The sequence below is a fragment of the Tursiops truncatus genome, chromosome 2 (assembly GCF_011762595.2).
Source record: "Tursiops truncatus isolate mTurTru1 chromosome 2, mTurTru1.mat.Y, whole genome shotgun sequence".
NCBI classification, from domain to species: domain Eukaryota; kingdom Metazoa; phylum Chordata; class Mammalia; order Artiodactyla; family Delphinidae; genus Tursiops; species Tursiops truncatus.
Genome location: NC_047035.1, coordinates 105,782,299 through 105,807,760, shown reverse-complemented (window position 1 = coordinate 105,807,760; position 25,462 = coordinate 105,782,299). Strand labels below are relative to the sequence as shown.

General features: G+C 38.7%; 1 protein-coding gene across 7 annotated transcripts in view; it reads left to right on the top strand.

Annotated features, from left to right (window-relative positions):
* The window catches only part of HERC1 (HECT and RLD domain containing E3 ubiquitin protein ligase family member 1), a 220,530-nt gene that overhangs the window by 171,139 nt on the left and 23,929 nt on the right, over positions 1–25,462 (top strand). For all 7 annotated transcript variants that reach the window (XM_073801133.1, XM_073801132.1, XM_073801130.1 and 4 more), the window contains 10 exons: positions 399–526; positions 1,469–1,596; positions 2,428–2,628; positions 4,589–4,719; positions 5,551–5,750; positions 6,155–6,260; positions 7,855–8,001; positions 15,659–15,760; positions 16,756–16,929; positions 18,372–18,665. In XM_073801133.1, the coding sequence (XP_073657234.1) occupies positions 399–526; positions 1,469–1,596; positions 2,428–2,628; positions 4,589–4,719; positions 5,551–5,750; positions 6,155–6,260; positions 7,855–8,001; positions 15,659–15,760; positions 16,756–16,929; positions 18,372–18,665 (1,611 nt within the window). The remainder of the gene's footprint in view (positions 1–398; positions 527–1,468; positions 1,597–2,427; positions 2,629–4,588; positions 4,720–5,550; positions 5,751–6,154; positions 6,261–7,854; positions 8,002–15,658; positions 15,761–16,755; positions 16,930–18,371; positions 18,666–25,462) is intronic.

Sequence of the window (25,462 nt, the reverse complement as noted above, 5' to 3'; positions counted from 1 at the left end):
GGTAGTTTAGGAAATGAAGACTGACCCGTATTTTACCAATTTAATCATTTCTTAGTCTGTGTAATTAGTTTTATAGAACATGCTGAATATTTCCATTTTATTGAATTAAATAAATGTTTTTTAATTAAATAAGCATGTTTAGTAAAGATTGTGAACAGGTCTAAGGTAACTCAGATGAGTTTGGGCATAGTACTTCAAAGCTATACTTCAAATAGGTGTATATTTACAAGCCGGTTAGAAAAGAATGAAGACTATGCATGTTGTTTTATAACATGGATACTTTTCTTTTACAATTTCATGGTAGATTTTTTTTTTTAATTTGATAGAACTCTTTCAAATTATAGAATCATTTGAATTAAAACTTGCTCAAATATTGCTGGACTTTTAATCTTTTCTAGGTAATGACTTGTGTTTGGTGTAATAAAAAAGGACTCTTGGCTACAAGTGGCAATGATGGCACCATCCGGGTGTGGAATGTCACCAAGAAGCAGTATTCACTGCAACAGACCTGTGTGTTCAACAGATTGTGAGTACTGACATTAGCTCTCTTGGGTAACATTTAAAAATAAGACAATCCTGGGCTTCCCTGGTGGCGCAGTGGTTGAGAGTCCGCCTGCCGATGCAGGGGACACGGGTTCATGCCCCGGTCCGGGAAGATCCCACATGCCACGGAGCGGCTGGGCCCATGAGCCATGGCCGCTGAGCCTGCGCGTCCGGAGCCTGTGCTCCGCAATGGGAGAGGCCACAACAGTGAGAGGCCCGCGTACCGCAAAAAAAAAAAAAAAAAAAAAAAAAAAGACAATCCTAAACATGCTTCATCTTGGTTGTGTTAGTGTACTCAAATTGTCACTAAAATTTTTTACAACTTTTTCTCTTAGAACGGTCTCCAGTGTTTTTTTTTTTAATTTGCAAGATAGTAATTTAGAAAATAAAAATACTGTCAATATCTGTCAGCTTACTCAAAATTAAATCAAGGTCTACTATTGCCAGCATTATAAATCTTCAATTCTATAAAACAGTAGGCTAATTTTCCATCATTCTTCAAGGATTATTTAGGAATTAGGGTAATGATATTTTTTCTGTAGCACAGTGTAGCATCTTTTATATTTTTATAGCTAGCTATAAAACTTCCCTAGCTATTAGGCAAACAAGAGTCAGTGTGCTCTGAGTAATAACCATATGTATAACCTATATGGAATCAGAATACTTTTGTTGACAAATTATGTACTACATTAAATGATCAGTTGTCTAAGTATTACTCTTTTGTAATTCTACATTTTTCACATTATGACAAACACTAGCAATTATGTGATTGTCAAATACTGCTAGCCAGGCTTTTGAAATGTAAAAGCTTTTGATCTGCGTTTATGTACTATAGTCTATATAAAACGCTTATTTTAAGGTTTAGGATTTAGTTTACTTTGTGATGATGGGGATTAGAATTCCATACATATCTGTTATATTCTAGGGAAGGTGATGCTGAGGAAAGCCTGGGATCACCTAGTGATCCAAGTTTCTCACCTGTTTCCTGGAGTATCAGTGGCAAATATCTAGCTGGGGCTTTGGAAAAGATGGTGAATATCTGGCAAGTTAATGGTAAGAGTCACATAAATATTAGTAAACTACTGAAGCTACTTTTTAAAAAAAAAGCCTTTCTCTTAGCCTTCTAAGTCCAAATATTGGCTTCCCTTCACCTTGAATCTCACAATCTGTTCATCAACTGTGAAAATCTATGCATAGTATGGTTTAAATTAAAGAGAAAGTGTTCATTTCCTGACTTTTCCTTCTAGGAGTTTCAATTAACCTGGTAGTTGTAAACTAAAAATTCTTTCTATGTACCACTCAGCATTCAGGGTAGGATTTGAGGAGAAGTAGCAATCACTGCATTTTTAGCTATGTATTCTTTTGAATCACCTGAAATATTTCTATTAATTTTATCTGTTTCACAGGGACAAACTCTTGTTAATTTTTAATAACCTCTCTGGAAAGTAAAAATTATTATTGTAATCTTGGGCTTACCAGCACTTTTGTTTGCTTTTGCATGTTTGGGTAATAGCTGTTCTATTTCGCACATTTGAAGGAACAGCTAGCCTTAACTGTAGGTAAATTTTATATATTAATTTGGTTTTCAGTAATTATTAGGAAAGGACTTAAGTGTTTGACATTTGTATGTTGATTATTTTCCTTTATTCTTTCTCCTATAAAGCGATCATTTTTGTCATATTAATAGTTACAGAAAAGCTATGAATTTGATAATCATATGTAGTATATAAATGAAGGATCTTGCCTTGCAGTCTTACTCATTAGTAGGCTATTATGAAATTGGGGACTGCTTTGAGTGTATTAAATTAGATAGTACGTATTTTTGTTCTTGTTACTGTTTTTAAGAATTAAGTGACAACTAGTTAACATTTTCTCCCTCTTTAGGAGGAAAAGGGTTAGTAGATATTCAGCCTCACTGGGTATCTGCCCTGGCTTGGCCAGAAGAGGGTCCATCCTTAGCCTGGTCAGGAGAATCTCCAGAATTATTGTTGGTGGGACGGATGGATGGATCTCTAGGACTGATTGAAGTTGTTGATGTATCCACCATGCACCGTCGAGAATTGGAGCATTGCTATCGAAAGGATGGTAAGTGACTGGAATTGTGTCTGGTTGAGAAAGTGTTCCCCCCAGTCAAATAGATTTACTTTTTTGGCATATGCTGAGTAAATACTACTTTTGGTTTTGTTTTCTAAATCGTTCAGTTGGTATTTCATTTTAGTTAGTTACTAAGTTGAAAGATATTTCTTTGTCAACCCCTACCACACATCACTGCCAAAATAAGATCTAAATTAGTCATTTATCCTTTGTGCAAGTGTCTGAACACTTCTAGTGGGCTCTAGGTCTCTCTAGAAAGTTAAGAATGTCCAAGAGGAAAAAGATAATAATCATTGATGGAGATGAAATTGTTAACAAATGGGTAAAATTAAGGAAACGGGGGGAAGAGGAGAAGGGGAGGGAAGTTCCTGATTTAAGAAGTCATAGCAGGAAGCCTACTTTTACTTATTTTCTCACTATCTTCCTTTTGGATGGCTAGTCATCTTACTAGATAGTTTTTATTATATGTTTTCGGGGAATAGGATATCTCGAAGATCCCAGGCACAGCCATGCAGTTTCGAGGCCTGGAGGACAGCACGCTTGCTTCTCAGATGTCTGAGAGGAAAGCTCGCCCTCTCTTCTCTTCTCTCTCAGCATGAAGGGTGCACTGCCCAGTTAGCAATCCCTGTCCTCCCCTGACAGCCCAAGGCTCCTTTTTATTCACAGAGTAATGCTAATGTCATTACTCTCAGTTTCTGTCTTCTGCGAATACTGGGGATCCTCCAGAAACATGTCATCTCCATCACTACAAGTCAATATTCATTTGCTTTCTTCAAGGTCCATAGCCCTTGTCTGATAGTATTGTAGGGTCTCTTGCAGAGGCGGGGGGTGGCTGTGGCTCATTGTGGGGACAGAGACACGGGCAGCAGCAGTTCTGGGGAGTACGCACTGGCCTGAGCCCTCCTGGTGGCTGCCATTTTCTTACCCAGTTCTTTTTTAAATAGATAATACCATCATAGGGTTCAAAAAATTTTAAGTTTAAAAAGGTATACAGTAGGGAATTCCCTGGCGGTTCAGTGGTTAGGACTCCACGCTTCCACTGCAGGGGGCACGGGTTTGATCCCTGGTCAGGGAACTAAGATCCCACACGCCGCATGGTGCAGCAAAACAATAAATAAATAAAAAGGCATACAGTAAAAAGTCTTTCTCACATCTGCTCAGCTCGCATGTCCCCATTCTACTCCACAGATACTGTTTTTTACTTCTTTTGTAGCCTTCCAGTGTTACATATACTTAAAGAAACAAGTATGAATATAGCTTGTTAGAATATAACATGTTTGTTAGAATATTGAAACACACTGAATAGGCAATATTAAGCAAAAGAAGGGACAGGAAATTTTTTTTTCTAAGAGTTGGATTATTTCACTTCTCAGTTTCATGGTAGATTCTGGTCCAAAAGGAAAGAACCTTATACAGTGACTTAAAATCAGCAAGGGAATTCAGTTTTTGTCTCTGTTTTTCTTTTTTTTTTTTTTTTTTGTACGCGGGCCTCTCACTGTTGTGGCCTCTCCCATTGCGGAGCACAGGCTCCGGACGTGCAGGCTCAGTGGCCATGGCTCTCTTGGCCAGGCCTAGCCGCTCCGCGGCACGCAGGATCTTCCCGGACTGGGGCACGAACCCATGTCCCCTGCATCAGCAGGCGGACTCTCAACCACTGCGCCACCAGGGAAGCCCTGTCTCTGTTTTTCAGTAACCACTTCAAAAGAATGAAAGATTAAAAAATGAGGTACTCCTCGTCATTTACAAATAACACTTTTAAAGTGGGTTACATGGAATCCCAGCTGTAAGCTTACAGTTTGTCTAAATGTGTTAAAGAGATGTTTGTAAACTTACTTGCAGTGGTTGTAGAGGTATATATTTGTTGCAAAGTCTCTGTCTTTTAAGGGAGACAATGACAAATAAGTCTCTCTTATTTTCTTTTTAAAATTTTTATTTTGTTCTATCATGTTAGTGTCTGTAACTTGCATTGCTTGGTTCAGTGAAGACAGACCATTTGCAGTGGGATATTTTGATGGAAAATTGTTATTGGGAACAAAGGAACCGCTTGAGAAAGGAGGCATTGTTCTAATTGATGCACATAAGGTAAAGCATGTTTACCTGATGGTTGCTTTTTCTTGTTTTATACTGTAGTATTGCTTGATACTAGTTTCTCAAAGAACTTTTTTATATCAGTCACTTACGATTTAATATTCTATTGTTATACAAAGTCTTTGGACCATGTATATAAATGGAAAAGTCTGTGTAAGAAAGCCATTGAACTAAGAAAGGGGTAAAACCAAAACAGTGAATTAGGATTACCCTTGGAACACCCCCTGTCAGAGTACCTCCCACTAATGCTAGAAATTCCATCTATGAAGAATGGTTCCTTTGCCTTAAACAGAGGTTGTCAGTTCAGATGCTTATGGGGCCATCTAGGCAAGTAACATAAATGCATGAAGCCAGGAGCTGGAAGGTGGAAGGAGGGCAAAAAAAACAAAGTTAGAAGAACCCAATGATGACAACCATATAAACACAAGACATGTCCCAGATTCTCATAGTATTAGCTGTTTTTGGTGTAAGAGATGCTTTTTTTTAAAAGTCTCTTGTTTTTCATATTTTAATGATCAGTAGTCCATAAAAATAACTTTAAAAATGGTGATGAAAGATAACATATCCCTTCTGAATCAGAATTTCATAATTCATTCATCCAGCTAACATTTATTGAGCTTTGACTGCAGCAAATATATATAGTGCAGACTATATTAAAGGGTGAGTTGGTCTAGTGATTGGAAATAATATGCCAGTATCTAATTTGCATAAAATGTTGATTTCAAAATAATTGAGTGATAGAAGTATAGGTCATAAATTATTAAGTTTAAAGTATTTGTGAAGGAAGCATTACTATGATTTTTTTTCTACCTCTACCATTTTAAGGATACTCTTATTAGTATGAAGTGGGACCCAACAGGTCATATTCTTATGACATGTGCCAAAGAAGAAAATGTGAAACTCTGGGGGCCTGTTGCAGGATGCTGGCGCTGTCTACATTCACTCTGCCATCCATCTATTGTAAATGGCATTGCTTGGTGCAGCCTTCCAGGGAAAGGATCCAAGTTGCATTTACTAATGGCCAGGTATGTTGTAAATTTGTGTGTCTGTGTGTGTCTTAATTTTTATATTAGTATAGACTGTTACTTGCATTAAGTGTGGCTTCTCAATAATCTTAAACAGTTTACTGCCAGTTACTGTTCTTATAATGTGTAATACCATAAGATCACCTTAGGGAAATAAAGAAGTTTTCCAATGTGAAGCTTGGGATATGTAATCCAAAGATATGCCATCTCCTTAACCGTGTGTGATATTGTTAGAATATAGATCCTACTTGTATTTCTTGTGAAAGATGATAGCATAACTACTACAAATAAATTTTTAAAATACACTGTAGTAGTTCTATCATGTCTTAATTGATTGCTCTTTGAGAATATTTTTACTTCTGCATATTGACATGTTTTGGTTTTATGTGATCAAATTTTTTAAGTGGCTGTCAGAGTGGCTTAGTATGTGTTTGGCGTATTCCACAAGATACCACACAGACCAGTGTGACTAGTTCAGAAGGATGGTGGGACCAGGAATCAAATTGCCAGGTAAATATTCCGGTGTTTTTCAAGACTTTATTTGAAACCACAGATAGTATATGTTATCAAGTAATACTCCTACTCGGTATCTCAAATGTCAAGAGCCATTAGGGAAACGTGAATAATTGTCATACTTTGTGTGCTCTCTGGATTAGCCTAATTTTTTATAAGTCAGAGGTACCATAATTGCTTGTTAAGGTGAGATGTTCAATAAATACAGAGCGGTGATCGTTTATGGTATATAATCAACACTACCAATAGGTGAGTCCTAAGCTAAAGTTTTTGGTACAGTGAAGCAGGAACACCACGGGAGCACTCCTATTCAAAGTATCTCCTACTGATACCAGAATTCCACCTATGAAGAACCATTCCTTTACCTTAAACAGAGGTTAAAAATTTACAGTAGACAGGGAATTCCCTGGCAGTCCAGTGGTTAGGACTCAGTGCTTTCACTGCTGTGGCCCTGGCTTCAATCCCTGGTCGAGGAACTAAGATCCCACAAGACGCGTGGCATGGCCAAAAAAAAAATTATGGTAGATGCTCACAGAGCCATTTGGTAAGTAACATAAATTCATTCACAAAGCTGTGGAGAAGGTAAAACACACACACACACACAAACACACACACACACACACACAGGAGTGCACATGCTTCATATAAAGGGCATAGTTGCCACAGAGGAGATTGCCACCCTCCAGAAATGAGAGCCTATTGCTACCAGATTGTCAAATTTTTTGTTGTTGGAAACCAAAAATTCAGTGTTTTAAGTAAAATCTCCCAATATTAAACATTGGCATCTGACTTGAAATTCTTTAAAACCCTGGTTGGCCGGTTGAATTGTATCCCTGAGTTACCAGTTTGCAACCTCTGTTGCTTTCTCTTTTGTTCATTATACAAATACATTATGTCATTTTTGGGTAAATGAGTATATCTGGTATTATGCTGTCTCATAACTAAAAGGAAGAGGGAGCTTAAAGGCAGGGAGAAAGGGGTGAGGAGGGAGGAGTAGATAGCTCACTAATGGGAGGAAAATATCACAGAAGCAGAGGTAGGAGCACTAGAGATAAATCTGATTTGCTCTCTGTGCTAAAGAGTAGCCCTTTAGACAGGCCTACCTATTTCATTCCTAAAACCTGCAGAGCAAACATGAGATTAGATACCATGGGACAGACAGACCCATAAGCCAACAGAAAGAGGAACTTGTTTGTATAGCACCAGCATGTGCAATTCACAAATGTTAGAGGCTAAAAGTGAAAATTACATGAAGTGAAATTTAAAAATTAAAACACTCATTAAAAGGTAGACGTTAGAATTTTCCTATCTCTGAGGGATAATTGGAACTTAAATGTAGTCATTTCTTCCCGTTTGAAGAGTAGAGAACTAGCTTAGAAGTGTATCAAAAAAGATGAAACAGCATCAGCAAAGGAGAACCAGATTGATATCTTATTATTTTCTCCATCAGGCTAGTCCTTATGAGAGAGTTGTCCTTCCCTCCTCCCCAATTTTATACTGAAATATAAAATTTCCAAGAATGAATTGTAAATCTTGAATCTATAAATTGTTTTATTTTTCAATATTTGTTAAAAATAAAAATGAATTGCAGGATGGATATAGGAAATCAGTCGGAGCCAAGTGTGTTTATCAATTGCGAGGACACATCACCCCTGTCCGGACCGTTGCCTTTAGTTCTGATGGGTTGGCCCTGGTGTCTGGTGGTTTAGGTGGCCTCATGAACATTTGGTCTCTAAGGGTAAGAGTATAGATGTTATTTTTATCTTAAGAAATGTTTTTATATTAACTTATATGTGATAAAAGTTAACCCAACTAATCCTAGGAATATTTTGTGTAATAATATCTTGAATATTGAAGAAACCCCTTTCAGAGTTCTCTGCCCTTTAATTTTTTTCTTTTTTTAATATCTTTATTGGAGTATAATTGCTTTACAATGGTGTGTTAGTTTCTGCTGTATAACAAAGTGAATCAGCTATACATATAAATGTATCCCCGTATCTCCTCCCTCTTGCATCTCCCTCCCACCCTCCCTATCCCACCCTTCTAGCTGGTCACAAAGCACCGAGCTGAGCTCCCTGTGCTATGCGACTGATTCCCACTAGCTAGCTGTCTTACATTTGGTGGTGTATATATGCCCATATATACACTACCACTCTCTCACTTTGTCCCAGCTTACCCTTCCCCCACCCCGGAAGTCCATTCTCTAGTAGGTCTGCGTCTTTATTCCCATCTTGCCCCGAGGTTCTTCATGACCCTTTTTTTTTTTGGTTCCATATATATATGTTAGCATATGGTATTTGTTTTTCTCTTTCTGACTTATTTCATTCTCTATGACAGTCTCTAGGCCCATCCAACTCACTACAAATAACTCAATTTCATTTCTTTTTAATAATGAGTAATATTCCATTGTATATATGTGCCACATCTTCTTTATCCATTCATCTGTTGATGGACACTTAGGTTGCTTCCACATCCTGCCTATTGTAAATAGTGCTGCAATGAACATAGTGGTACATGACTCTTTTTGCATTATGGTTTTCTCAGGGTATATGCCAGTAGTGAGATTGCTGGGTCGGATGGTAGTTCTATTTTTAGTTTTTTAAGGAACCTCAATACTGTTCTCCATAGTGGCTCTATCAATTTACATTCCCACCAACAGTGCAAGAGTGTCCCCTTTTCTCCACACTCTCTCCAGCATTTATTGTTTCTAGATTTTTTGATGATGACCATTCTGACTGGTGTGAGGTGGTACCTCATGGTAGTTTTGATTTGCATTTCTCTAATGATTAGTGATGTTGAGCATCCTTTCATGTGTTTCTTGGCAATGTGTTTATCTTCTTTGGAGAAATGTCTATTTAGGTCTTCTGCCCATTTTTGGGTTGGGTTGATTGATTTTTTTGATATTGAGTTGCATGAGCTACTTGTATATTTTGGAGATTAATCCTTTGTCAGTTGCTTCATTTGCAAATATTTTCTCCCATTCTGAGGTTGTCTTTTGGTCTTGTTTATGGTTTCCTTGGCTGTATAAAAGCTTTTAAGTTTCATTAGGTCCCATTTGTTTATTTTTGTTTTTATTTCCATTTCTCTAGGAGGTGGGCCAGAAAGGATCTTGCTGTGATTTATGTCATGGAGTGTTCTGCCTGTGTTTTCCTCTTAAGAGTTTTATAGTGTCTGGCCTTACATTTAGGTCTTTAATCCATTTTGGGTTTATTTTTGTGTATGGTGTTAGGGAGTGTTCTAATTTCATTCTTTTACATGTAGCTGTCCAGTTTTCCCAGCACCACTTATTGAAGAGGCTGTCTTTTCTCTGTTGTATATTCTTGCCTCCTTTATGAAAAATAAGGTGACCATATGTGCCTGGGTTTATCTCTGGGCTCTCCTGTTCCATTGATCTATATTTCTGTTTTTGTGCCAGTACCATACTGTCTTGATTACTGTAGCTTTGTAGTATAGTCTGAAGTCAGGGAGCCTAATTCCTCCAGCTCTGTTTTTCTTTCTCAAGATTGCTTTGGCTATTTGGGGTCTTTTGTGTTTCCATACAAATTGTGAAATTTTTTGTTTTAGTTCTGTGAGAAATGCCATTGATGGTTTGATAGGGATTGCAGTGAATCTGTAGATTGCTTTGGGTAGTAGAGTCATTTTCACAATGTTGATTCTTCCAATCCAAGAAGATGGTATGTCTCTCCATCTGTTTGTATCATCTTTAATTTCTTTCGTCAGTGTCTTGTAGTTTTCTGCATACAGGTCTTTTTTCTCCTTAGGTAGGTTTATTCCTAGGTATTTTATTCTTTTTGTTGCAGTGGTAAAATGGGAGTGTTTCCTTAATTTCTCTTTCAGATTTTTCATCATCAGTCTATAGGAATGCAAGAGATTTCTGTGCATTACTTTTGTATCCTGCTACTTTACCAAATTCACTGATTAGTTTTAGTAGTTTTCTGGTAGCATCTTTAGGATTCTCTATGTATAGTATCATGCCATCTTCAAACAGTGACAATTTTACTTCTTCTTTTCTGATTTGCATTCCTTTTATTTCTTTTTCTTCTCCGATTGCTGTGGCTAAAACTTCCAAAACTATGTTGAATAATAGTGGTGAGGGTGGGTAACTTTTCTTGTTCCTGATCTTAGTGGAAATAATTTCAGTTTTCACCATTGAGAATGATGTTGGCTGTGCGTTTGTCACATATAGCCTTTATTATGTTGAGGTAAGTTTCCTCTGTGCCTACTTTCTGGAGAGCTTTTATCATAAATGGGTGTTAAATTTTGTCAAAAGCTTTTTCTGCATCTATTGAGATGATCATATGGTTTTCATCCTTCAGTTTGTTAGTATGGTTGATCACATTGATTGATTTGTGTATATTGAAGAATCCTTGCATTCCTGGGATGAACCCTACTTGATCATGGTGTATGATCCTTTTAATGTGCTGTTGGATTCTGTTTGCTAGTAGTTTGTTGAGGATTTTTGCATGTTTGTTCATCAGTGATATTGGCCTGTAGTTTTCTTTTTTTGTGGTATCTTTGTCTTTTTTTGGTATCAGGGTGATGGTGGCCTTGTAGAATGAGTTTGGGAGTATTCCTCCCTCTGCTGTATTTTGGAAGAGTTTGAGAAGGATAGGTGTTAGCTCTTCTCTAAGTGTTGGGTAGAATTCGCCTGTGAAGCCATCTGGTCCTGGACTTTTGTTTGTTGGAAGATTTTTAATCACAGTTTCAATTTCAGTGCTTGTGATTGGTCTGTTTATATTTTCTCTTGCTGGTTCAGTCTTGGAACGTTGTGGTTTTCCAAGAATTTGTCCATTTCTTCCAGATTGCCCATTTTATTGGCATGTAGTTGCTTGTAATAATCTCTCATGGTCCTTTGTATTTTTGCAGAAGTTGTTACTTCTCCTTTTTCATTTCTAATTCTATTGATTTGAGTCTTCTCCCTTTTTTTCTTGATGAGTCTGGCTAATGTTTTGTCAATTTTGTTTATCTTCTCAAAGAACCAGCTTTTAGTTTTATTGATCTTTGCTATCATTTCCTTCATTTCTTTTTCACTTATTTCTGATCTGATCTTTATGATTTCTTTCCTTCTACTAACTATGGGGTATTTTTGTTCTCTCTCTAATTGCTTTAGGTGTAAGGTTAGGTTGTTTATTTGAGATTTTTCTTGTTTCGTGAGGTAGAATTGTATTGCTATAAACTTCCCTCTTAGAACTGCTTTTGCTGCATCCCATAGGTTTTGGGTCATCATGTTTTCATTGTCATTTGTTTCTAGGTATTTTTTGATTTCCTCTTTGATTTCTTGAGTGATCTCTTGGTTATTTAGTAGTGTATTGTTTATCCTCCATGTGTTTGTATTTTTTACAGATTTTTTCCTGTGATTGATATCTAGTCTCATAGCATTGTGGTCGGAAACGATACTTGATACGGTTTCAATTTTCTTAAATTTACCAAGGCTTGATTTGTGACCCACGATATGATCTCTCCTCGAGAGTGTTCCATGAGCAATTGAGAAGAAAGTGTAAACTGCTGTTTTTGGATGGAATGTCCTAAAATATCAATTAAGTCCTTCTTGTTTAATGTATCATTTAAAGCTTGTGTTTCCTCATTTATTTTCATTTTGGTTGATCTTTCCATTGGTGAAAGTGGGGTATTAAAGTCCCCTACTATTATTGTGTTACTGTCGATTTTCCCTTTTATGGCTGTTAGCATTTGCCTTATGTATTGAGGTGCTCCTATGTTGGGTGCATAAATATTTACAATTGTTGTATCTTCTTCTTGGATCGATCCCTTGATCATTATGTAGTCTCTTGTCTGTTGGATTGATCCCTTGATCATTATATAGTCTCTTGTTTCTTGTCTCTCGTCTCTTCTTTGTCTCTTGTAATAGTCTTATAAAGTCTATTTTGTCTGATATGAGAATTGCTACTCCAGCTTTCATTTGATTTCCATTTGCATGGAATATCTTTTTCCATCCCCTCCCTTTCAGTCTGTATGTGTCCCTAGGTCTGAAGTGGGTCTCTTGTAGACAGCATATATACGGTCTTGTTTTTGTATCCATTCAGCCAGTCTATGTCTTTTGGTTGGAGCATTTAATCCATTTACATTTAAAGTCATTATTGATATGTACGTTCCTATTACCATTTTCTTAATTGTTTTGGGTTTGTTATTGTAGGTGTTTTCCTTCTCTTGTGTTTCCTGCCTAGAGAAGTTCCTTTAGCATTTGTTGTAGAGCTGGTTTGGTGGTGCTGAATTCTCTTAACTTTTGTTGTCTGTAAAGTTTTTGATTTCTCCGTCAAATCTGAATGAGATCCTTGCTGGGTAGAGTAATCTTGGCTGTCGGTGTTTCCCTTTCCTCACTTTAAATTTGTCCTGCCACTCCCTTCTGGCTTGTAGAGTTTCTGCTGAAAGATCAGCTGTTAACCTTATGGGGATTCCCTTGTATGTTCGTTGTTGCTTTTCCCTTGCTGCTTTTAATATTTTTTTCTTTGAATTTAATATTTGTTGGTTTGATTAATATGTGTCTTGGCATGTTTCTCCTTGGATTTTTCCTGTATGGGACTCTCTGCACTTCCTGGTCTTGATTATTTCCTTTCCCATATTAGGGAAGTTTTCAACTATAATCTCTTCAAATATTTTTTCAGTTCCTTTTTTTTCTCTTCTTCTGGGACCCCTAGAACTCGAATGTTGGTGTGTTTAATGTTGTCCCAGAGGTCTCTGAGGCTGTCCTCAATTCTTTTCTTTCTTTTTTCTGTATTCTGCTCTGCCATAGTTATTTCCACTCTTATCTTCCAGGTCACTTATCCGTTCTTCTGCCTCAGTTATTCTGCTGTTGATTACTTCTAGAGAATTTTTAATTTCATTTTTTGTGTTGTCCATCATTGTTTGTTTGCTCTTTAGTTCTTCTGGTTTCTTGTTAAACATTTCTTGTATTTTCTCCATTCTGTTTCCAAGATTTTGCATCATCTTTACTATTATTACTCTGAATTCTTTTTCAGGTAGACTGCCTATTTTCTCTACATTTGTTTGGTCTGATGGGGTTTTACCTTGCTCCTTCATCTGCTGTCTATTTGCTGTCTTCTCATTTTGCTTAACTTACTGTGTTTGGGGTCTCCTTTTTGCAGGCTGCAGGTTTGTATTTCCCGTTGTGTTTTGGTGTCTGCCCCCAGTGGCTAACGTTGGTTCAGTGGGTTGTGTAGGCTTCCTGGTGGAGGGGACTGGTGCCTGGTGGGTGGGGCTGGATCTTGTCTTTCTGGTTGGCAGGACCATGTCCAGTGGTGTGTTTTCAGGTGTCTGTGAAGTTAGTATGTTTTTAGGCAGCCTCTCTGCTAATGGGTGGGCTTGTGTTCCTGTCTTGCTAGTTGTTTGACATGGGGTGTCCAGCACTGGAGCGTGCTGGTCGTTGAGTGGAGCTGGGTCTTAGCGTTGAGATGGAGATCTCTGGGAGAGGTTTCACCATTTGATATTACATGGGGCTGGGAAGTCTCCGGTGGTCCAATGTCCTGAACTCGGCTGTCCCACCTGAGAGGCTCAGGCTTGACACCAGGCCGGAGCACCAAGACCCTGTCAGCCACATGGCTGAGAAGAAAAGGGAGAAAAAAAGAAAGAAAGAAAGAAAAAATAAATAAATAAAATAAAGTTATTAAAATAGAAAAAAATTATTAAAAAGTAATAAAAAATAGAAAGAAGAGAGGTAGCAAACCAAAAAACAAATCTACCAATGATAAAAATTGCTAAAAAACTATACTAAAAAAAAAAAACAAAAACGGACAGTCAGAACCCTAGGACAAATGGCAAAAGCAAAGCTATACAGACAAAATTACCCTAAGAAGCATACACATACACACTCACAAAAAGAAAAAGGAAAAAAAAATTATATATATATATATATATATAAGGAAGAGAGCAACGAAATCAGTAAACAAATCTACCAATGATAATAAGTTCTAAATACTAAACTAAGATAAACATAAAGCCAGAAACAAATTAGATGCAGAAAGCAAATCCCAAGTCTACAGTTGCTCCCAAAGTGCACTGCCTCAATTTTGGGATGATTTCTTGTCTATTCAGGTACTCCACAGATGCAGGGTACATCAGGTTGATTGTGGAGATTTAATCCGCTGCTCCTGAGGCTGCTGGGAGAGATTTCCTTTTCTCTTCTTTGTTCGCACAGCTCCCGGGGTTCAGCTTTGGATTTGGCCGCGCCTCTGCATGTAGGTTGCCTGAGGGCGTCTGTTCCCCACCCAGACAGGATGGGGTTAAAGGAGCAGCTGATTAGGGGGCTCTGGCTCACTCAGGCCGGGGGGATGGAGGGGTACGGACGTGGGGCGAGCCTGCGGCGGCAGAGGCCAGCGTGACATTGCAACAGCCTGAGGCACAACGTGTGTTCTCCTGGGGAAGTTGTTCCTGTATCACGGGACCCTGGCAGTGGCAGGCTGCACAGGCTCCTGGGAGGGGAGGTGTGGATAGTGACCTGTGCTTGCACACAGGCTTCTTGGTGGCTGCAGCAGCAGCCTTAGCGTCTCACGCCTGTGCCTGGTGTCCACGCTGATAGCTGCAGCTCATACCCATCTCCTCGTCTAGGCAGTGCTCTGAATCCCCTCTCCTTGCGCACCCGAAACAATGGCCTCTTGCCTCTTAGACAGGTCCAGACTTTTCCCTGGACTCTCTCCCGGGTAGCTGTGACGCACTAGCACCCTTCAGGCTGTGTTCATGCAGCCAACCCCAGTCCTCTCCCTGGGGTCTGACCTCCGAAGCCCGAGCCTCAGCTCCCAGCCCCCAACCTGCTCTGGCAGGTGAGCAGATGAGCCTTTCAGGCTAGTGAGTGCTGGTCGGCCCCGATCCTCTGTGCCGGAATCTCTCCGCTTTGACCTCTGCACCCCTGTTGCTGCGCCCTCCTCTGCAGCTCCGAAGCTTCCCCCTCACCCACCCCATCTCTGCCAGTGAAGGGCCTTCCTGGTGTGTGGAAACTTTTCCTCCTTCACAGCTCCCTCCCAGAGGTGCAGGTCCTGTCCGTATTCTTTTGTCTCTGTTTTTCCTTTTTTCTTTTGCCCTACCCAGGTACGTGGGGAGTTTCTTGCCTTTGGGGAAGTCTGAGGTCTTCTGCCACTGTTCAGTAGGTGTTCTGTAGGAGTTGTTCCACATGTAGATGTATTTGTGGGGAGGAAGGTGATCTCCACGTCTTACTCCTCTGACATCTTGAAGGCTCCCCTGCCCTTATTTTTTCTTAATGATGTATTTTTAAAATCATTTAGAAAAGGCTCTAGAAAATTGGATAGTAGTATGCAGTTGGGCATTGCCAAATGTACCTAAAGTGTAGGTTTTACAGTAAGTTTTTGTGAACATGAAGTATAAATTTAAAATGTAAATAATGGCTAACTAGATAAGTAGTGTATATTGATAAATACATCTCATTTTAGGATGGCTCTGTCTTGCAAACTGTTGTGATTGGCTCTGGAGCTATTCAGACCACAGTATGGATTCCAGATGTTGGGGTAGCTGCTTGCTCAAATAGATCAAAGGTAATTTTACAATCATATCAAGTTGTAAGTTGTTAGCCTGTAAGGTATCTTAAAAATCGTAGTCCAAGCATCCCACTTTACCGAGGCAAAAAATGATATCCAGAGGGATTATTACTTGCCCAAGATAATGCAGCTGTTTAGTGGCAGAAGGAAAACTAGAACCTGGTACGCTCCTGTACCCTATACTTTGGGAAAAATGCTTAATTATTGAATGACTTTCCACTGGAAATTATAAAGAGAATTTATTACTTTCTGCCATGATTTTTGAGACAGCACTAAATTATCTAAAGAATTTTCCCCAAAAAGAAGGACTACCTCAAAGACCTTTAACTCAACTATACAGAATATATCTTGGCTTTCAAATTTAATGTTCTACTAAAAAATACTAGCCCTCTACTGTGAAATAATTCTATGATATGACAGTATCTCTTACAGTATTGCTTTTCATACCCTTAATGAATAGTGTCAATGTGCTGCTTTGGTTTACATTTATGTGGTTAATATGTGGTAATATTAAAATAGAGCTGAAAACCTGCATGAACAGTCCTACTAGAAGTAAAATATAGAATCAGACCATAGGCAGTAGTAGCCTGCATAGAATAAACCATAGAGCCACAGAGCAGTGCTGCTTCTCTTGTAGATGTGTGTCCCTCAGCAGAGTACTACTTCCTCTAGTATCCTTGTGGTCATGTCAGACTCTTAAAATATACTAGATACCTTGTCCTACAAGTCCTATGAGCTAGCAAATAATTCTCTTTAAGAAGAATCAGCTAATCCATGGTAGTTCACACATTTTACAGTTACTCACTTGTTTTTACCTTAGACAAAATTTAAGATGTTTTGAAGTTCATAGGCATTAAAAGTATAGCATAAAATGTCCAAAAAGCAAAAGTGTTTAATGTATTACTAGAAGGAATTTCTCATATATGAACGGTGATGGAATGTCTCTCTTTTATTTAAACAAATATCATGTGGCATGGTTTATTTTTCATCAGGATGTTTTGGTCGTGAATTGTACAGCAGAATGGGCTGCTGCCAATCATGTTTTAGCAACCTGTAGGACAGCACTGAAACAACAGGGTGTTCTGGGATTAAACATGGCTCCCTGCATGAGAGCATTTCTGGAGCGGCTCCCCGTGATGCTTCAGGAGCAGTATGCCTATGAAAAGGTAACTGATTACACTCGTTCTTGCAGATCTACAGATGACTGGTGCTTTGGAATTGGAATTATAGCTTTGAATTTATCCCTTGAGAGTATGAGGTCTGAGTAAAATAAGTGGGGCTGTTTGGGCAGAATCACATGAAGATAATTCATGTCTAAAACAGTTGTTTAGTAATCCTAAGCCTGCTTTTACTTTATTTTAGTGGGAGTAAAATTTTTAAATAACCCTCAAATTTGTATAGTGTCTCTATTATTCATGTCAGATTATTTATTCATTCCAAAACTTCTTTAAATCCCTGTACCTCAGAGTATATCATCTTCCCTTTTCTGACCCATATATCTATTTTTGTGTGGCTTTGCCATCCCACAGTTGGGAGGGGGAATGGATATGGGCATCAGAGTGAACATCCTGTCCACTTTATCAGGTGAATCCTTGTGGAAAGTTTAGTAGAAGAGGTAAGGTTGAATTAAGTAAGGTCATTAAATACTAGAATGGGAAATTACGGAATTTGGACTTGTTGCCCAGGCCATGATCCTGTATAGCTTGTCTTTCAGCCCTCAGTAGTCACAGTATGCTGCTCCTAGGCAGAGCTCACCTGGGGTTTTTCCTTTTTCCTTTTTTTTTTTTGCCATGCTACATTAATCTTATCAGCTGTTAACCACACCCAGTTAATTTCACTGAGGTTTGCCCATGTTTTCTTTACTGAATCGCTCAGTCTCTCACAGAGTTGCTCTAGTACATCTAGGGAGGGCCAGGGAAGAAGGTTGTCTTTGATGGCTACCAGGGTTCTTTTGGTAAAGGAGGAAATGTGAGAGGGAGCAGGTCTCCATGGTTCAGTTATCTGCCTTTTTTTTTTTAATTCAAGAAAAACTGTAATGAAAAATATGCTAAATGCAGTGTGGTGTCCTGGGTTGAATCTTGGAGCAGAAGAGGAGCATTAGGGACTTCCCTGGTGGTCCAGTGGTTAAGAATTCGCCTTCCAGTGCAGGGGACGCGGGTTCGATCCCTGTTTGGGGAACTAAGATCCCACATGCTGAGGGGCAACTAAGCTGGGCCCTCTAGAGCCCACGCGCTACAACTAAGTCCCAACACAGCCAATAAATAAATAAATATTTTTTAAAAAGAAAATAAAAGAAAAGGAGCATTAGTGGGAAACCCTATAAAGTTCTGTGATTTAGTTATTATTGTAACCAGTGTTACATTCTTAGCTTTGATTATCGCACCATGGTTATATAAGATGTGAGCATTACAGAAGGTTGTGTGAAGGGTTTATAGGAATTCTCTGTACTATCTCTGCAACTCTCTATGTATCTAAAATTATTTCAAAGTAAAAAGCTTAAAAAAAACAGTAAAGTTAAAATATGACTACAGGCTTTCAGAATGCAGGAGGCTAATTTATATTATTTGGCAGAGGCTCTTCAGCATAATATCCTTGCATTTTCTCTTAGCCTCATGTGGTTTGTGGTGACCAGCTTGTTCACAGCCCCTATATGCAATGTCTGGCTTCCCTTGCTGTGGGACTTCATCTGGATCAGCTGCTGTGTAATCCTCCAGTGCCACCACACCACCAGAACTGCCTCCCTGACCCTGCATCGTGGAATCCAAATGAGTGGGCCTGGTTAGAATGTTTCTCAACCACCATAAAAGCTGCTGAAGCCCTGACCAATGGAGCACAGTTTCCAGAATCTTTTACTGTTCCCGATCTAGAGCCTGTTCCAGAGGATGAACTTGTACTCCTAATGGTAAGTGTAGTATGAGCTACTGTTATATGTAACTGAGATTGTATTATGGATGTTTAGTAAGTAGCAGACCCTCAATAAGTATTTGCTAGCTTGAATAGAGCAAGAAGCACACCCTTATATAAACTTAAAATATTTTGCGTTCAGATACTCACTTTCAATCTGATGGAAGTCTTCTTTGGTGACAGGGATTGATTATGAGAATTGTGGAGCTCTTATAAATGTGCTGGTTTTCAATGACATGGTCACATTTTCTCATTTTCTTGTCTATAGGTACCTTGTTAGTGTGTGTGCATATATGTGTGTGTGTGTGTGTGCATATATGTGTGTGTGTGTGTGTGTGTGTATTTATTATTTTTCCCCTGTTAGAGCTTATCTGTATTTCTTCTATTTACAATAACATTGTAAAAGGTACCTTCATTTCGTTTTGTTTTATTTTTTAAACATCTTTATTGGAGTATAATTGCTTTACAATGTTGTGTTAGTTTCTGCTGTATAACAAAGTAAATCAGCTGTATGTATACATATATCCCCATATCAACTCCCTCTTGCATATCCCTCCCACCCTCATTATCCCATCCCCCAAGGTGGTCACAAAGCACCGAGCTGATTTCCCTGTGCAATGCACCTGCTTCCCACTAGCTATCTGTTTTACATTTGGTAGTGTATATATCTCAGTGCTACTCTCTTACTTCGTCCCAGCTTACCCTTCCCGCTCCCCATGTCCTGAAGTCCATTCTCTATGTCTGCATCTATTCCTATCCTGCCCCTAGGTTTGTCAGAACTTTTTTTTTTTTTTAGATTCCATATATATGTGTTAGCATACGGTATTTGTTTTTCTCTTGCTGACTTATTTCACTCTGTATGACAGACTCTAGGTCTATCCACCTCACTACAAATAACTCAGTTTCGTTTCTTTTTATGACTGAGTAATATTCCATTGTATATATGTGCCACATCTTCTTTATCCATTCATCTGTCAGTGGACACTTAGGTTGCTTCCATGTCCTGGCTATTGTAAATAGAGCTGCAATGAACATTGTGGTACATGACTCCTTTTGGATTATGGTTTTCTCAGGGTATATGTGCAGTAGTGGGATTGCTGGGTCATATGGTAGTTCTATTTTCAGTTTTTTAAGGAACTTCCATACTGTTCTCCGTAGTGGCTGTATCAATTTACATTACCATCAACAGTACAAGAGTGTTCCCTTTTCTCCACACCCTCTCCAGCATTTATTGTATGTAGATTTTTGATGATGGCCATTCTGACCAGTGTGAGGTGGTACCTTATTGTAGTTTTGATTTGCATTTCTCTAATGATTAGTGATGTTGAGCATCCTTTCATGTGTTTGTTGGCAATCTGTATATCTTCTTTGGAGAAATGTCTATTTAGGTCTTCTGCCCATTTTTGGAGAGGGTTGATTGATTTTTTTGATATTGAGTTGCATGAGCTGCTTGTGTATTTTGGGGATTAATCCTTTGTCAGTTGCTTCATTTGCAAATATTTTCTCCCATTCTGAGGTTGTCTTTTGGTCTCGTTTATGGTTTCCTTGGCTGTGCAAAAGCTTTTAAGTTTCATTAGGTCCCATTTGTTTATTTTTATTTCCATTTCTCTAGGAGGTGGGCCAGAAAGGATCTTGCTGTGATTTATGTCATGGAGTGTTCTGCCTGTGTTTTCCTCTTAAGAGTTTTATAGTGTCTGGCCTTACATTTAGGTCTTTAATCCATTTTGGGTTTATTTTTGTGTATGGTGTTAGGGAGTGTTCTAATTTCATTCTTTTACCTGTAGCTATCCAGTTTTCCCAGCACCACTTATTGAAGAGGCTGTCTTTTCTCTGTTGTATATTCATGCCTCCTTTATCAAAGACAAGGTGACCATATGTGCCTGGGTTTGTCTCTCGGCTTTCTATCCTGTTCCATTGATCTATATTTCTGTTTTTGTGCCAGTACCATACTGCCTTGATTACTGTAGCTTTGTAGTATAGTCTGAAGTCAGGGAGCCTGATTCCTTTAGCTCCCTTTTTCTTTCTCAAGATTGCTATGGCTATTTGGGGTCTTTTGTGTTTCCATACAAATTGTGAAATTTTTTGTTGTAGTTCTGTGAAAAATGCCATTGGTAGTTTGATAGGGATTGCAGTGAATCTGTAGATTGCTTTGGGTAGTAGAGTCATTTTCACAATGTTGATTCTTCCAATCCAAGAACATGGTATATCTCTCCATCTGTTTGTATCATCTTTAATTTCTTTCATCAGTGTCTTATAGTTTTCTGCATACAGGTCTTTTTTTCTCCTTAGGTAGGTTTATTCCTAGGTATTTTATTCTTTTTGTTGCAGTGGTAAAATGGGAGTGTTTCCTTAATTTCTCTTTCAGATTTTTCATCATTAGTGTATAGGAATGCAAGAGATATCTTTGCATTACTTCTGTATCCTGCTACCTTACCAAATTCATTGATTAGCTCTAGTAGTTTTCTGATCACATCTTTAGGATCCTCTGTGTATAGTATCATGTCATCTTCAAACAGTGAGTTTTACTTCTTTTCCAATTTGAATTCCTTTTATTTCTTTTTCTTCTCTGATTGCTGTGGCTAAAACTTCCAAAACTATGTTGAATAAGAGTGGTGAGAGTGGGCAACCTTGTCTTGTTCCTGGTCTTAGAGGAAAGGTTTCAGTTTTTCACCATTGAGAACAATGTTGGCTGTGGGTTTGTCATATATGGCCTTTATTATGTTGAGGTAGGTTCCCTCTGTGCCTACTTTCTGGAGAGTTTTTATCATAAATGGGTGTTGAATTTTGTCGAAAGCTTTTTCAGCATCTGTTGAGATTATCATATGGTTTTTATCCTTCAGTTTGTTAATATGGTGTATCACATTGATTGATTTGCATATATTGAAGAATCCGTGCATTCCTGGATACACCCCACTTGATCATGGTGTATGATTAATGTGCTGTTGGATTCTGTTTTCTAGTAGTTTGTTGAGGATTTTTGCATGTATGTTCATCAGTGATATTGGCCTGTAGTTTTATTTTTTTTGTGGTATCTTTGACTTTTTTTGATATCAGGGTGATGGTGACCTTGTAGAATGAGTTTGGGAGTGTTCCTCCCTCTGCTGTATTTTGGAAGAGTTTGAGAAGGATAGGTGTTAGCTCTTCTCTAAATGTTTGATAGAATTTGCCTGTGAAGCCATCTGGTCCTGGACTTTTGTTTGTTGGAAGATTTTTAATCACAGTTTCAATTTCAGTGCTTGTGATTGGTCTGTTTATATTTTCTGTTTCTTCCTGGTTCAGCCTTGGAAGGTTGTGCTTTTCCAGGAATTTGTCCATTTCTTCCAGGTTGTCCATTTTATTGGCATATAGTTGCTCTTAGTAATTTCTCATGGTCCTTTGTATTTTTGCAGAAGTTGTTACTTCTCCTTTTTCATTTCTAATTCTATTGATTTGAGTCTTCTCCCTTTTTTCTTGATGAGTCTGGCTAATGTTTTTTCAATTTTGCTTATCTTCTCAAAGAACCAGCTCTTAGTTTTATTGATCTTTGCTATTGTTTCCTTCATTTCTGATCTGATCTTTATGATTTCTTTCCTTCTGCTAACTTTGGCGGGTTTTTTGTCCTTCTTTCTCTAATTGCTTTAGGTGTAAGGTTAGGGTTTTTTGGGGTTTTTTTGTTTTTAACATCTTTATTGGAGTATAATTGCTTTACAATGGTGTGTTAGTTTCTGCTTCATAACAAAGTGAATCAGCTGTACGTAGGTTAGGTTGTTTATTTGAGATTTTTCTTGTTTCTTGAGGTAGGATTGTAGTGCTATAAATTTCCTCTTAGAACTGCTTTTGCTGCATCCCATAGGTGTTGGGCCATCGTGTTTTCATTGTCATTTGTTTCTAGGTATTTTTTGATTTCCTCTTTGATTGCTTCAGTTATCTCTTGGTTATTTAGCAGCATATTGTTTAGCCTCCATGTGTTTGTATTTTTTTACAGTTTTTTTCCTGTAATTGCTATCTAGTCTTGTAGTGTTGTGGTTGGAAAAGACATTTGATATGATTTCATTTTTCCTTCAATTTACCAAGGCTTGATTTGTGACCCAAGATATGATCTACCCTGGAGAATGTTCCATGAGCACTTTAGAAGAACAGTATTCTGTTGTTTTTGGATGGAATGCCCTATAAGTATCAATTAAGTCCATCTTGTTTAATGTGTCATTTAAAGCTTGTGTTTCCTCATTTATATTCATTTTGGATGATATGTCCATTGGTGAAATGGGATGTTAAAGTCCCCTACTATTATTGTGTTACACTCGATTTCCTCTTTTATGGCTGTTACCATTTGCCTTGTGTATTGAGCTGCTCCTATATTGGGTGCATAAATATTTACAATTGTTATACCTTCTTCTTGGATTGATCCTTTGATCCTTATGTAGTGTCCTTCTTTGTCTCTTGTACTAGTTTTTATTTTGAAGTCTATTTTGTCTGATATGAGAATTGCTACTCCAACTTTCATTTGATTTCCATTTGCATGGAATATCTTTTTCCATCCCCTCCCTTTCAGTCTGTATGTGTCCCTAGGTCTGAAGTGGGTCTCTTGTAGACAGCATATATATGGGTCTTATTTTGTATCCATTCAGTCAGTCTATGTCTTTTGTTTGGAGCATTTAATCCATTTACATTTAAGGTAGTTATCGATATGTATGTTCCTATTACCATTTTCTTAATTGTTTTGGGTTTGTTATTGTAAGTCTTCTCCTTCTCTTGTGTTTCCTGCCTAGTGACATTCCTTTAGCCTTTGCTGTAGAGCTGATTTGGTGGTGCTGAATTCTCTTAGCCTTTGCTTGTCTGTAACGGTTTTAATTTTTCTGTTGAATCTGAATGAGCTCCTTGCTGGGTAGAGGAATCTTGGTTGTAGGTTTTTCCCTTTCATCACTTTAAATATGTCTTGCCACTCCTTTCTGGCTTGCAGAGTTTCTGCTGAAAGATCAGCTGTTAACCTTATGAGGATTCCCTTGTATGTTAATTGTTGGTTTTCCCTTGCGGCTTTTACTATTTTTTCTTTGAATTTCATTTTTGTTGGTTTGATTAATTTGTGTCTTGGCATGTTTCTCCTTGGATTTATCCTGTATGGGACTCACTGCCCTTCCTGGATTTGATTGACTATTTCCTTTCTCGTGTTGGGGAAATTTTCAACTATAATCTGTTCAAATATTTTCTCAGACCCTTTCTTTTTCTCTTCTTCTTTTGGGACCCCTATAATTCAAATGTTGGTGTGTTTAATGTGGTCCCAGAGGTCTCTGAGGCTGTCCTCAATTCTTTTCATTCTTTTTTCTTTATTCTGCTCTGCGGTAGTTATTTCCACTCTTTTATCTTCCAGGTCACTTATCCGTTCTTCTGCCTCAGTTATTCTGCTATTGATTCCTTCTATAGAATTTTTAATTTCATTTATTGTGTCGTTCATCATTGTTTGTTTGCTGTTTAGTTCTTCTAGGCTTCCTTGTTAAATGTTTCTTGCATTTTGTCTATTCTATTTCCAAGATCTTGGATCATCTTTACTATCATTACTCTGAATTCTTTTTCTGGTAGACTGCCTATTTCCTCCTCATTTGTTAGGTCTGGTGGGTTTTTACCTTGCTCCTTCATCTGCTGCATATTTCTCTGTCTTCTCTTTTTGTGTAACTTACTGTGTTTGGAGTCTCCTTTTTACAGACTGCAGGGTCGTATTTCCCGTTGTTTTTGGTGTCTGCCCCCAGTGGGTGAGGTTGGTTCAGTGGCTTGTGTAGGCTTCCTGGTGGATGGACCTGGTGCCTGTGTTCTGGTGGGTGGGGCTGGATCTTGTCTTTCTGTTGGGCAGGGCCACGTCCAGTAGTGTGTTTTGTTGTGTGTTTGAACTCAGTATGATTTTAGGCAGTGTCTCTGCTAATGGGTGGGCTTGTGTTCCTGTCTTGCTAGTTGTTTGGCATGGGGAGTCCAGCACTGGAACTTCCTGGCTGTTAGGTGGAGCTGGGTCTTAGCGTTGAGCTGGAGATCTCTGGGAGAGCTCTCACTGATTGATATTACACAGGGCCAGGAGGTCTCTGGTGGTCCAGTGTCCTGAACTCAGCTTTCCCACCAGAGAGACTCAGGCCTGACACCAGGCTGGAGCACTAAGACCCTGTCAGCCACACGGATCAAAAGCAAAGGGAGAAAAAGAAAAAATAATAGTAATACTAATTTTTTTAATTATTAAAATAAAAATAATTAAAAAAAGAAGAGAGCAACCAAACCAATAAACAAATCCACCAATGATAACAAGCACTGAAAACTGTACTAAGATAAACATAAAAATCAGAATCCAGTCAGTCGCAGACAGCAAACCCCAAGTCTACAGTTGCTCCCAAAGTGCACCACCTAAATTTTGGGATGATTCGTTGTCTATTCAGGTATTCTCCAGATGCAGGTACATCAAGTTGATTGTGGAGATTTAATCCGCTGCTCCTGAGGCTGCCGGGAGAAATTTCCCTTTCTCCTCTTTGTTCGCACAGCTCCTGGGGTTCAGTTTTGGTTTTGGCCCCGCCTCTGCATGTAGGTTGCCTGAGGGCATCTGTTCCCACCCAGACAGGAGGGGCTTAAAGCAGCAGCTGATTAGCCCGCTCTTCCTCATGCAGGCTGGGGGGAGGGAGGGGTACAGTAGTTATAATTGGAATGTGGGGCGAGCCTGCAGCAGCAGAGGCCAGCATAATATTGCAACAGCCTGAGGTATGCCATGTGTTCTCCCAGAGAAGTTGTCCCTGGATCACAGGACCCTGGCAGTGGCGGGCTGCCCAGGTTCCCGGCATGGGAGGT